We start from the raw sequence: 13,540 nt of genomic DNA on the forward strand, positions 1-13,540 counted from the left end.
TGATTAAAGGGAAACCTGTAAATCCACAGCTGAAGAGGCACAATCAGCACAAGGCACTGCTCACTTCTGAAGCAGTGGTGAAGAACAGGATTAGTGTGGAACCACTGCCCCCGGGCTTGCACTGGCTGAAACTGGAACCTGGTTTGGTGCATGGATTTCAGAAATGACTTTGAGTGGGGTTTTATCCTGCTCAGAACAGCACGTGGATCACATTCGTCACCTGCTTAAATGGGATCAGGTTTGAACTGAGCTTTGAGAGAGCTTTTCCTATACAACTCCCTCTCTGGTGTCCTCCACAATCAAATATTCCGCAGCCCCAGGGAGCCACTGGGCAGCATTGCTTTAAGACAACCTGAAAAGGACCTGCAAAAAGGAGCAAAATAAGGAAAGAGAAAATCACCAGCTTTTTCTGTTTGTTTGTGGTTTTGTTTTGTTTTTTTTTTAATATTGTTGTAGTCATTCCTCCACATTTGCAGAAGACAAAGATCTGCCCAATCTGCCCACTGTTCCTTAGGCAGGAGTTCTTCTTGGCTCCTTGAAATGACATCAATGCACCTCTGGTGCAGAAGTGTTGGAGTCCCAGAGCCAAAAGCCAACAGTGAGAGGGGCAAAGGCAAGACAGACATTTCTGCAGTCTCAAGGGCAATGCAGTCACAATTCCAGAGCTCCTCCTTTCCTCACTCCCCATCCCACCAGAGCAGACCTTAGCACTGGCACACAGCAGCTGTGCCAGGCATTGCTGCCCTGCTGTGTCAGTCTGGGACAGACATGCCCGAGCTCTTCCCCTCAGCAAGTGCATCTACGTTCTCTGCCTCACCCATTAGTTAAACAAATTATTAAAGTATTCCTTGGAAGTTCACAGCTCACTCTATGGGATGCATCTTCATTCTGGATGTGATACTAAATGAGGTTTCATGGAGTCCAGTGTGATCATTCCTGCTCTGTTTGAATTTAGAGTCAGAAAGAAATACAGACAAAAAAACCCAGAGAGATGTGGAAAGAATAAAACCTACCATGGTGCTGCTGTTCCTGCCACCCCTTCTCTGCCAACCAGTCAGCCAGCAAACACAATGCCAATTGTCTCTTTATATAGTGTCACCAAGGAACAAAAATATGCCTGCTCCAAGTTTAGACAAGAGATGTAAGGTTGGAAAAGTGCAGTAATTGGATCCCAATACCATTCCAAGCATCTGTTCCATGCACAGCTTTTGCTTTCACAGAAATAATGCAGCAGATAAGTGGAGCAGGCAGTTGGGATACAATTGTACAGCACTCCCAGCAAGCTGGACCTGAGGGGGCTTTCCCATGTGCTGCTAAATAATGAACACGGGGCACGCACTGCAAGATTTTAAGTGGACGTGGCAACCTGAAAAAGCAGAGAGAGAAACACAGTCCTTGAGAAAATGCAGAGGAAACCAGCAATAAATCCAGGCTGCTTTGGTAGCTCCAGAGTCTGGTGCAGGCATTCAGAGCTCCAGAAAAATGCCTGAGGTTGTGCAGAGGTGCATCTACCCCTGGAAGGAAGGCTGGAAACACTGCAGAGGGCAATAAAGTGACTCGGGTCAGGTCTCTTTTCTCTGCATCTGTCAAACATGCCTGAGGGTCAGAGGCCATATCCCAAGGCACTGCAAACTGGTGGAGAGTCATGGACTTCAGAGCAGGAAAAAAGAAATGTTTGGTGATGAATATGGCCTTGAGAGCAGGAGGAAGCAGAAGGCAGCAGAGGAACCACAAGGGCTGTGTGTCCCAGGGAATGCTCATGGATATTAATGGATAACATTCCATCCCACTGGCATTATCACAATGGGCCAAAACATTAATCAGAATGAAATGTCAGAATTCCACAGACATGAAATCATATTTCCCAAAGGTCTAATCTGTGTCTGTGAGAGTATCTATGCAAGAACATCAGAGCATTGAAAACAGCAGAAACAGGAGGTTTTTCAGGAACCTGCATCCAAAATACTTCTCTACATCAATCAGTCCAACCTTGAGCCATGGCAGTGCTTAACCAACCCACTGAAGTTTGAGACAGACGAGCATTTATGTTTCTGGTTGAACAAGGACCTTGCTCTTTCTCCAGGTCCAGCCCCTTGCAGTGCTGTCATCTCTAATCTTAGATCTGACTGCATCCTCTTCAGGGCAAGGACTGCTTTAGCTGTTGTGAAGCACCTTGAACACCTACAGGGATAATGAAGTAATAAATAAGCAGAATACAATTCATCTGGCTTCAGTGAAATCGCTGTGGATACTCGCTGTGCTCATTGCTCTGACTCCAGTGACATTCCACCAATGCTCAGTGGAACAGAGCATGAAAATAAATCCCTGGGTCCTGCTGGAGAGCAGCCCCAGGTTTGTGCACTGGATTGGGTTTGGAAATCTGAAAGACTCAGAGCAAGGTTTTTGAGGAAAATCTTCCACACTTTCAGAGGTTCACTGTGATAAAGGTTTATCATGTTCACTGGGTCAGATCCTGACTCAGCAAAGCTGTGAAGCATCCACTTAACTTCAAGGATGGGATAGTCCCACTGGAATCCATGGAATAGCTCACATATATATGAGAATATGGCTACTGGTTCTGCAGGATCAGTGCTCTAATCCTAACAAGACACACAAATGAGCAGCAGCTTTGAGTCCAGTGGGCCCAGGATTTCATCCTGGGAATTCTGTGTCCTTTCTTGGCAGAATACTTATCTTTTCATGAGTTTGTCCTCACAGCTCTGCTAACAGCCCTTGTACTGTTTCATTGGGAGATTTGTTTTCTCTTATCCAGTAGATCATCAATCATCATTATTATCATCAATTTGCTCATTAGTTTTCCAATTTGATCTGCAGGCATTTTCTAATAGCACGTGTATTTTCTACATTGATCTTTGTCTTTTCACAGAATTTCTATATTAAATTAATCCTTCCAATGACATGTTAGGATAAAACCCACACAAAGCTGTGTGTTTGTAATGCACATGTCCTGAGAGACCAGAACCCTCTCTGCCTAGTCTATAAAACAAATCCACCAAGGAATTAAGGGAGACATACATCTTGGCTTTAAAGGTCTGCTTGCTTCTGCAACTGCCTCCAAATTATAGGAAGGCTCCAGACTGGAGGAAGGAGGGAGAGAAGGGGGGGAATAACATAAGGACTGAAAAAGAAAGGCTTGAATTTAATTGCCCTAAAAATTTCAATCATTCAATCTGGTAATTAGAGAGCTGGCTGATTCAGAAGGCAATTTCATTTGGGGGGAAAAAAAAAAAGAACCCAACAAGATAATTGATGCTAAGTGAATATTTTACCTGAAATATTAAATACCAAACTTAAGTCTGCCTCCAGGGCTCTTTCTGCTACCCCTTTTTGATCTGTCTTTCTACTTCTTTGTATTTTCCTCTCACATGACTCAACAGAACAGGACACTCCTTCAGAGAATCAGATTGTCACAGGGACAGGTTTATTTGAACTCTCTGTGCTGAGAAGGAGACAACATAATGATTTACTAGTAAAGAAAATAATAATAATAGGAAGTCTCCTGAGATCCAGCCTGGCTGCAAAGCTCAATGAGACTTCCCAGTGTGGAGTCTCTGTGTGTGCCTGGCCACAAGCACAGCCTGGTGTCCCACTCCTTCCTTTGGGAGTTGCTCAGGCACAGGGTAACAGCTCTCTTTATGAACTTAACAAGTGTTTCATCTTTAATTCTGGACTCTCTGATGCTGCAAAATGATACTTAAAGGTAGCTCTGTGGAGTCCTGCAGAGCACTGTGGGTGTCGGTGTCACAGGGGTCTGATTGCACAGGTCTCCTGGCAGGATGGAGGGTGGAGCTGGATTATTGCTCAGTCTTCAGGAGAAGGAACTGCTCATTCTCTAACAGATAATGCCCTAATGAACAAGGACAGCATCCCATACACATCTTAAAGGAATGCTGCACACCTGGCAATTAAGCAGATATTAATTTATGCTACATTTCTAAATGAGAAATGATAAAGAAAATGCATGTGACACATTGGATTCTGATATCCTGTGCTGCTCACTTGGGCACCCTTTTCACACAAAATATTACACTCTATTCCCGTTAACAATGTTAAATTTTAATCTTAAAACACCTTTTTAAGTGAAATTCCATGTTTATTACTGCTCAGAAAACCCACATCAAATGCACTCAGGTGCCTGTGCAACTTCCATCTTTGAGACTGATCTTGAAAATGTTTCTGATCCCTACAACATTCACTGTCTGCAAAGGCAGATGACAGGACTTGATGACAATTCTTGTGGTGAGATGGGATGCCAGGTGGGTGCCAAATGGAAAGTGGCCTCTTCTCCTAGTTCAGCAGGGCCACAAAAACACTAATGCTGAATGTGCTACATAGGAAATGTAACATTTGTTACATAGGAAATGTACAGTAAGTACCTCAGTAAGTGCTGGGGCTATTGCAAAACTAAGTTTTGAGACCAACTTCATACCACAGCTTTAAACTTCTCCTGCACTCAGACAGTTTTGCATCCTGCCTTTGAGTGGATGCCTTCACAAGACATGTGAGAGTTTAACATGTGTGGGAACTGAAATCCTCCATATCCTGCCAACAGGTAGGAACCCTCCCCCTTTAGGAGAGCTGTATTCCAGCCTTCATATCAAAGGACTCCACTTTCTGCAAGTCCTGGCAGTTGTGCAACCCGTGGGTCAGGAGTGTAGACCAAGGACTAAAGGCAGAACATCAGCTAATTCCAGCAAAGCCACCAGATAGACCTGCCAAGCTAAGGTGGATTTCAAGCCCTCCAGAGAAACAACCTCCCTGGAACCACCCACTTTTCCTTAAATTAATCACCTTAAATTAATGAGGAGCTCGCCTTCTTTTTAGATCCACGGTGACTCCCTTTTCTTTTCTCCCTACAGTTATTTTCTTAGTAGCAGATTCCATTCAGAGGACAGGTTACTCAGTGCTGCTCAGAAAGGCCATTGGCTAAGCTTGGTCTCAGGACTGTGTTTTGGAGCCTGGCAACAAGGCAAATCTCAGGCAAGTGAGTCTTATGTTCATTGTATATGGAGCTCCTGCAGTACAGGTACAGGAAAGAGAGAGCTGTTACAGCTACCTCTGCAGAATTTTAAACAAATTAAACAGTGCAAATCCCACTGTGAATCTCCTCTCTCTGTTGAGCAGAGGCACACAGACCATTTTGGAAACAGCCAGGGCTGCTGTAACTGTTAATTAAGTTCTGTGCATTTGTTGTTCAGGACACTGCCTCCAAACGCCCTGCTCTGAGTTACCCCTCCCTCTCTGAGAATTCATAGCCACTATCTAATCTGACAAAAACTGTGTACTCTTTTATACTTGGAGGTCACTTTATGTTACTTACAGTGTGTTGCATTATGTCAAAAGGCATAACACAACATAATGAAAAGCAGACCAATATAACTCAACCTGACATCAATGACATAATATGATGTGGCTACTGAAAAATGCACTGTTTGTCATTGTTTTGTGTTTTCATCTGATATCTCCTTGCCATTCCAGCACGGGGCATTTGCTGCAGGATTTGGAGAAGGAGGTTATGGACTGAGCATGCCCAATTCCACCGTGGCCCCTACAATTTTTGCACTGAGATCACTTGCTTGGCTTTGTTGGGGTTCCTCCTGAGTTACTCCAGCAAGAATCAGGCTCTAAAAAAATCATCGCATAAAAAGCAATTACATTAGGAAAGCCATCAAGTTGGAAAACGCAGCTCCTGGGAGTAACGAAATGACAACACTGTTACAGGCCCTGTAACCTTAGCTCTGCCCTCTTGGGTAGTAAAGGGGCCTGTGCTGTTTTTCCTGCAGGTTGTCATTTCATTTTGTACAACTGTGTAGCAAAGCAGCTGCTCAATATTTCTCTTAACTTCACCACGTAGTCTGTGGTCCCATATCTCATTTGCTGCACATCAACCAAATCCTTTTGTGGGTTAGGTACTTTTCTTCTTCCTCTGTTTATTTGCTATTGTATTGTTCTAATTACCACACTATATGTGTATTTCAAAACCAAGGCTGAATTTGTCTTCCCAATGCACCCACGAGGTTGAAACACGCTGTTATTCCTTCCTTGTTCCACAGGCAGGAAACAAAAGCCCAATATTGCATCTATAGGCCCAATGGGAAGTCTGTCCAAGGCAAGGCTAGAATGCAAGGCAGAAAAATGCCAACCTTTTGCATTAAACCTTCATTTTTTTATTCCCTGGCTAATTTATACTGCCCAGATCCTCAGTGGCAAAAGCAGATATGAACCTCAAACAATAAGTGAAAAGGGAATGTTGTGGGGATGCCATGAATCCCCATGCACAAGCTCTGCCTTGTTCTCCATCCAGCAGAACCAAACCAGGAGACCCAACAGTAACCACAACAACTGAGCTGATGGTTTCTAATGAAATCCACTGTGATATCCACTAGAGTTTTACAGACAAAACCACCAGGAAAACATCTCCAGCCTCTTCTCCTGTCTAACACAGGCCACAGTATTGCATATATCAGTTGCTGTGTCAAGCCCGTGTCTTGCTGTTGAGCCAGAACATATTTTTAAATATTGTTGTGGTTGTTATTAATATTATTTTATGTTGATAGCAGTTGGCCAAGCCAGCTGAAGCCATGGCATCCTCAGGGACAGAACTCAGAGCCAGGGGGGTCAGTGGACTTGCCCTCCCTGTTCCACACTGCATCACATGTGCAGTTTAGCACATCCTCTGCTCCCACCTTGGCCTGTTGGCCATTCCAGAGGTGGTGTCTCTACATGAACTATTTGGGAGGCCTCGGAAGCAGCGGGACAGGTCACAGCATTTGTGCTGCAAGATAGGATTTGATGAGAAAGTAATTAGTTTCTGCTGGCAAGGCCTGTTCTTTCTGGCAGCAAGAAACCCTGCTGAGAAGTCAGGGGTGAGCAAAGCAGGAGTCAGGAATGGAGGGAGGCTGAAGGGAAGCTAAAGAGCTCTGGGGAACCAGGTGAGATTTAGACATCTGCTGACACCTTGGCCAGGAATCCTCACAGAAAGACAGGCTACATTCACTTGAAACTTTCAAAGAATGGAAGAACCAGCCCACCACCTGACAAATTCTGCCTGTCAGAAATTTTGCCTGAATGTTTCTGTCTTTTATTTAGCTTTTGATGGGGTCTACTATGCATTTTTCTGTCAGGATAAGATCTTCTTTCCTAAATTAATCTGCTGCATTTGTAATTTCTGTCTGTACTCACACGCATGCATAATTTCTGAAATGGTTTAGAATATGTATGACATGGAGCTTCCTAAAATTTCAGGTTAAGCAATTGGAAGTCTTCACCTAAAATATACCTGTATAAGGCTCTACCTCCTCTGAAAAAAATCAGCATAACAAGAGCTAATATTGTTTACAGACAATAATATCTGAATATTGACCCAGTGGCTGAATTCATGCCAGGTATTTGTGGTTTAATTGCAGATGAATCTCAGAGTATGTTGGACCACATCATAGTGAGTTTTTGGAACTTACACTCCATTGCAGGTTATAACACCCAGAGTGGAATAGAAGATAGGCAGCAATATCACCTCAGAGTACAGCACAGATTTGAGGCTACACCATCCATAAGGACACTAGAAAAAGGACTGCCAGATGAGGGACAACTCAAGAATTTAAATACAGTGAGAAATGCCAGCTGAAATAGCCACTTTGGAAATTATGGCTACAGTAGCTTGGCATTGCTTTGCAGATACTGAATGTAGAACATGGTAATAGGGCCATATTCCTCCAGCACAGTAGCTGTAAATCCAAGAACCACAAAGGCATTTAACAACTCTTTGTACAAGTTCCCAATTCAATCCTTTGGCACTTCTCTGAAAAATCATTATGGGAGAATCATCACATGGCATAGGAACAAACCCTCCTGTTGTGCTAAAGAAACAACCCACACTCCTAAACTGGGCTTAAAGTTGTGAAAAGGAGCACATATGAAAGGTGCCATATTCTGACCTCACAAATAACAGCATAGATCCACTGTCACCTCTTAGAATGAGTGGGATTGTCTGGGATTAACCATCATGTGGCTGAGGACAGAATCTGGCCCTTTTGCAGCATTTATAGAGGCACAGAATGGTTGGGGTTGGAAGGGACCTGGCAGATCAGCCAGTCCATAGTGCTGGACACTGTGGTTCCACTGCAGGCCAGGGGCTGAAGGTGAAATGTGCAGGAGGGAGGATTGTCCTGCCAGGGAAGCTCAGCTCTCACAGTGGGGGACAGCACGTCCTGCCAGCCTCAGACACGGGGTGGGACCAGGCAGGGAACAGGCGTGAGACAAGTGAGCACCTCATGGCAAATAAACATTCACAACAACGCTTCAGCAACTTGAACCCTCAGCCTGGCTCACTTGGGCCTTACTTCCTAAATATTTTGGTGACTGTGAGTAGAACCATCACCCTAAGCCATGTCTGAATGTCTTTGCTCCTGTCTTTGCCAGTCTGTGCTAACCCTTACTCTGAGCTGAGACTAATCAAGTTCTTTTAACTTAGGACCCCCCAAGCTATCCTCATTCTGTTGGATGAATTACACTGTTGTGACATGTCTCGACCTGCTGCTCCACTTGCTAACCCATTTTACATTCCTGGCACTTCAAAACACAGACATTAGTTATGTATGCACGTGAGCCAACCCCAGTGTACTCAGAAATGCAGCACAAAATCCCATGGTAGCTGGAAAATACACACTACAGTCACTCAAATGGGAGGAAATGCAAATGCCACATTCAGAGATATTGTCATATTCCAATATACTCCACACAAGTATCCCAAAAGCGTGAGTCCACACCCCAAAAAGTCATGTATTAGAGGACACAAGGTTTGCAAAATAACAATGACTTGTAATAATTGCATCTCAGGTGAGCTGAATCAATCCTTGAGGAGCTAGTCTTCCTCCCTTGTCTGTGAAGGAATATCTTTGAGTTTTTTGGTTTTAAAACATGTGAAAGAAATCTGGGCCATGAATCCAACACCTTGGCCATACAGAGACTCCCTAAAGCACAAAGTGTCAAACCATGAGAAGAGACAAACCTGAAATGATCTGGATGCACAGAGCTGAACTTTTCTAAGAAACAAACTTGACCCAGGCTGCTCCTTTCAGCAGAAGTCTTCTGGAAGCCAAAATCTCTCCTGAAAGGAGGAACAGCAAACTGGTTGTGGTACCTCCTTCACTAGTTGGTTGCAGGTCAGAGAGTGCATGTGGTGACACTGCTCTGTCTGGACTGTCCCCTCGCTTGTCCCTCTGTTGTCCCACCTGCAGGGAGTGAAGCTGCTCCCTGCTGAAGAGAATAAAGGCAGGAGAGAAGTGCTGTTGGCTCCTCTGTTCCCCTGGAGCTCAGGCAGCTGCAGTGTCATCCAAAGCCAGGCTCCTGCCAAGGGGTGACACTGAGCACACCCTCCATCCTCAAAAGGAACCTGGGAAAGGCACTTCCATGACACTGCTCAGCATAACCATGGGTGGACATCAGGCACCTCCTCACTGAGAAAGTACAGAGAGGAAAATGTCCTTTGGGAAAGGAAAGACAGTTGGAATCTAAACTGGAAGATGCTTATCATTAACAAGTGTGGCTCCCAGCCAACCCTCAGCCTAAACCCCAACAGCTGGAATACAGGTGACAGCAGTGACTGCAGAGGTAGGGCCACCACAACCTTCTACAGCAAGCCATAAACTTAACAAGCTCCTCAGAAGATGGCATTAAGGAATAGCCACTTTTTTGTATTTTTACTTCTCTTATGGTGAGTGAGCAATGCTCCCTTGCCAATGATAGGTGTTGAACTCTTGCTGTATTAGAAGGAAAAATGCATAATAACCCAGGAAATTCTCTGTGTTCACTTTCAGGACTCACAGGTCACATGTGTGTATCAGTCAGAGAGGATACAGAAGCAAACAAAGTCCCACAGGAAATAGTCTGCTGTGAACTCCACAGCTGAGGTTCTTCTTAAATCTGCCAGGCAGAAGAAAACCCAATTTTCATTAACCTCATTAAACCAGACACTTCTTTGCCTACACTTAAGTGTGGCAGGTGAATGTACAGTTGGTTCAGACCCTATTTTCATCTGTTATTTAATGTATTTGTGTATGACCAAGCCCTCCTCACTCATTTAGCCACTGTAGCTGTGCACGTGGGCAGAGACCCGTGTAGATAAATGTGGGTTAGTGGTGAGAGGTCCTTTGCAGTTTGGTGTTTGTCAGTGTGACCTGCAAAGGGTTAATGTGCAAGGAGGCATCCATTGCATGTGCTTCTGTATTTCATTTTTAGGGTTTGGGGTTTTTTTTTGTGTAATAGAACAGAAAAATATTCAATATTTAAAAAATGTTCAATATGCAGAGAAGTAACCTGAGCAAATCCAGTCCCTCCATGCTTGTGTCTTAGTCCTGGACAGTTTGCCCACTTCTTACCAGCAAGATCGTGGAAGAAAGGACTCCCTGAGACAAACTGTGGGTAGATTACTCCTGCATTACCTTACTCCAGTCTTTAGGTCAAGGAATGTGTTATGTATCCTGAGATTTCAGTAGGAGCTCTTGGATATTGAGGGGGTTTTTAATCAACTCACTTATCTACTTGACAGAATGTACAATTTTAATTCCTCGTGTATAAGATAGGATGTCAAGGTGTCCTGCAACGTTAAGTGGTTAAAAAAAATACACCCTAGAGCTCTTCAAGTAGCTCTTTCTCCTTGTAAACCATGCTTGACTTCCTGATTTGTTTGAGGAAAAAGCCACTGAGTGTGTAGACATCTTTTATCCCTCTTAGCCACAATTCCTTTGAGAAATCCAACAGCGAAGGTGGGTACAATTATTGTAAATAATGTTGGATAGAACCCAGAGCAGATGAAGGTGGGAGGATACAGCTCAACAAGAACAGAAGTGGTTTCTAATGAGAGAGGGAATATTTCACTCTCAGCATGGCTGTTATTATGTCCTACACATTAATTCAGCCGAGAAGCCTTGAAGTAGCAGAAAGAGTTTGTATTCTCTGAAGTGGCAGGCCCTGGCATGGCTGCCTTCACTTCTGCTCTCACAGGTAATACTTTCCTGATTCCTCAGTGAAGAAATATTTGATGGGTTAAACCCAGAACATGAGCTGGTGTAATGGTTTACCTTAAAATCCAGAGGGTTTTCTCTGTCTTCCTTTAAATCCCTACCTCTTCGCTAGTCTTTAATTTTCTAGACATTGCTGACTTCTGCTCAGGTGGAGGTCACCAGTCCTTTCAGCCAAAATGTGTATAACTTCTTATTCCCCTTTCCCTGCCAGTGTCCTGGAAGGGCTGCAGGGCAAGATGTTTGTGCTGTTTATGGGGATCTCTTTTCACGCTGTTTCCCAGATCTAGAGCTGACAGAAAAGGAAAAGAAGGAAGACTGAAAGTATGAGGGAATTATTTCCATGTTGATGGAGGTACCCATGAGTAACTTCTTTGGTGGTGCCATTCTAAAGCCTCCGTCTCCATATAAAAACTTCACATTCCAAAACCAGCTAAAATGCTGAAAGTTTGAAGTGGAATCCTGTTATGCTTAATTTAAGTGAAATATAGCCTGAGTATTCAGTTCCCTAAAGGATCTAACTATAAATCACATATCCTTGTGACATCTCCCATGTCACAGAAGAAGGAAAAATGCCCCACACTTCTTTTTCAGTATATTTTGCTTGTCACCTGCCTTACACATCCATTTGCCTCTCGCTGTGTCAGGAGCTGTTACTTGTGCAGCACCCAACACTATGGACCCCGAGCCCTTTTCCTCACTTCCTGGGTTCTATTGCCAAGGCTGATGTAGAAATAACTACAACCAGCAGTAAAAGCTGCTTTTGGGCAGCACAGCACTGCAAAGGAAAGCGGGATTGAGGGAAGGGCTGCGTGCCTGCAGTTCCCATTGACTCCAGCCCGGGCTGTGGTAGCTCAGCAGCTCTCAGCATCTCCGAGGATTTATTCTGCAGCGTGTTTGCTTTTGCCTCCAGTGTGCAACGTGAGGAAGGCAGCAGTGTGGCTGCAAAACCACAGCTCCCAGCCACTTCTCCCCTCGGTGTTGAGTGAGAGCCTGAGCTCTTGCAGACCAGCCGGTACCTCTCCCGTGCGGGAGTCGCCGCGGGAATAAAAGCAAAACACGGGGCTGAATTTATTTCCAGCCAGCGGAAATTTCATATTGAGGGTTACAGGCGTCCTGTGCCTCTTAAAAGCAAGTAATAAAATGCTGCTCTCAATTACAAATTGTATTTACATTTTAAACCCCCGGATGGTTGGGGGGGAGGAGGGAGGTTTGAATGCATTAGCAGCAGCGCTGGGCCGTGATTAGTTACGATTTTTCACTCTTTGTAATGAACAATTAGTGCCTCCACCTTTTTCTTTTCCTTCTGTCTTGCAAACCAACCCCGTGGCTATGCCAGGTATAGCCAGTAAAGACACAGCTCCTGCCTCGTGCTGTGAAGCCAAACAAGCAGATGCACCGAGATGACCATCTCTCCAAAGCCTCCCGTAACAGGATTCATACGCTGAGTATAAATTCCATAACTATTGATTTTTTTTTAATGTAACTTCCTGGGCTAAACTTTTCAAAGTGTAGGGACATTTAGCAGGGAAATGCAAAATGCATATAAATATGCACAGCTTCATCTTCCTGCGCTGGGAAAGTCAAGTTCCCTTCTCCCTGCCCTCCAACAGTGCTGAAGGCGAATCACTCCTTGTGTTGCATGTGCACAACAGGCCCTGCTAAAAGTTTTGTCCCCATCATTCTTATAAACCCCTTTTAAGTACCAAAAGGCCTTGATAAGGGCAGAGTTGGAGTCAGAACTGTGCCAGTTTACCAAGGCAAATCTGCTCTGCTTTCATTTACAAATCATACATTTCTGACACAAAGGCTATAAATACTATTTCATTAATTTTATTGCTTATTTAGGTATTTCCCTAAAGGGCTAATAGAGCATTGCTGTTGTGTTACTATTTCGGCTCCTGTTTTTCCTAAGGTTTAGTTTGCAACTAAACCACTGGGCCTACCTGGAGCTGAGCTGAGCTCAGAGCTCGGCTTTGCATGAGGAGCACGTTTGGTGTAATTAGATTTGTGGGTTTAGGTGTTTGGGGTTTATTTTTTTAGTGTATAACAGTGTAATAAAAAGAAATGGCTGTAATTTATAGCCCAGCATTTGGCAAAGAGGCTTGTCTGGTCTAGGATTTTTTTATTATTCTTTTTAATGGCAGAAATTTTAAATTTAGGTTAGAATTTCAAAGAAGCTTAGTTCCCACAATTAAGGCAGGTGTTCAGTGCTGCTGAGCTCAAGCATTCAAAAATCATGAATCAGGCCTGAAAATATCAATATTAACTTAAAATAAGAAGACACAAACTCACACCCATCCACCCACATGGATATACAAGTACCTCTGACTAAAGTAAACATTTAACTTTGTATCAAATTCACTCTTGACAGAAATTTATTTTCTTATGTTTTCATATAGAATGTGATATTTTATGATATGAATGTGATATTATATTCCTTCCTGAAATTTGTGACACAGAAATAAATCTGATAAACAAAAACATTTTGCTGTTGGATT

At 43.7% G+C, this 13,540-nt stretch overlaps 1 protein-coding gene across 2 annotated transcripts in view; it reads right to left on the reverse strand.

The window, feature by feature from the left end:
- Positions 1-13,540, reverse strand: part of MYL10 (myosin light chain 10) — an 88,075-nt gene that overhangs the window by 20,218 nt on the left and 54,317 nt on the right. Inside the window, exon 1 of one of the 2 annotated variants that reach the window (XM_064677788.1) lies at positions 1,014-1,192. The exons of the other annotated variant lie outside the window; for it this stretch is intronic. Within the exon in view, the coding sequence (XP_064533858.1) occupies positions 1,014-1,016 (3 nt within the window). The 5' untranslated portion in view covers positions 1,017-1,192. Of the gene's footprint in view, positions 1-1,013; positions 1,193-13,540 lie in introns of those variants that run through there. 2 annotated transcript variants of the gene reach the window in all.

Source organism: Pseudopipra pipra, chromosome 21 (assembly GCF_036250125.1).
Source record: "Pseudopipra pipra isolate bDixPip1 chromosome 21, bDixPip1.hap1, whole genome shotgun sequence".
NCBI lineage: Eukaryota > Metazoa > Chordata > Aves > Passeriformes > Pipridae > Pseudopipra > Pseudopipra pipra.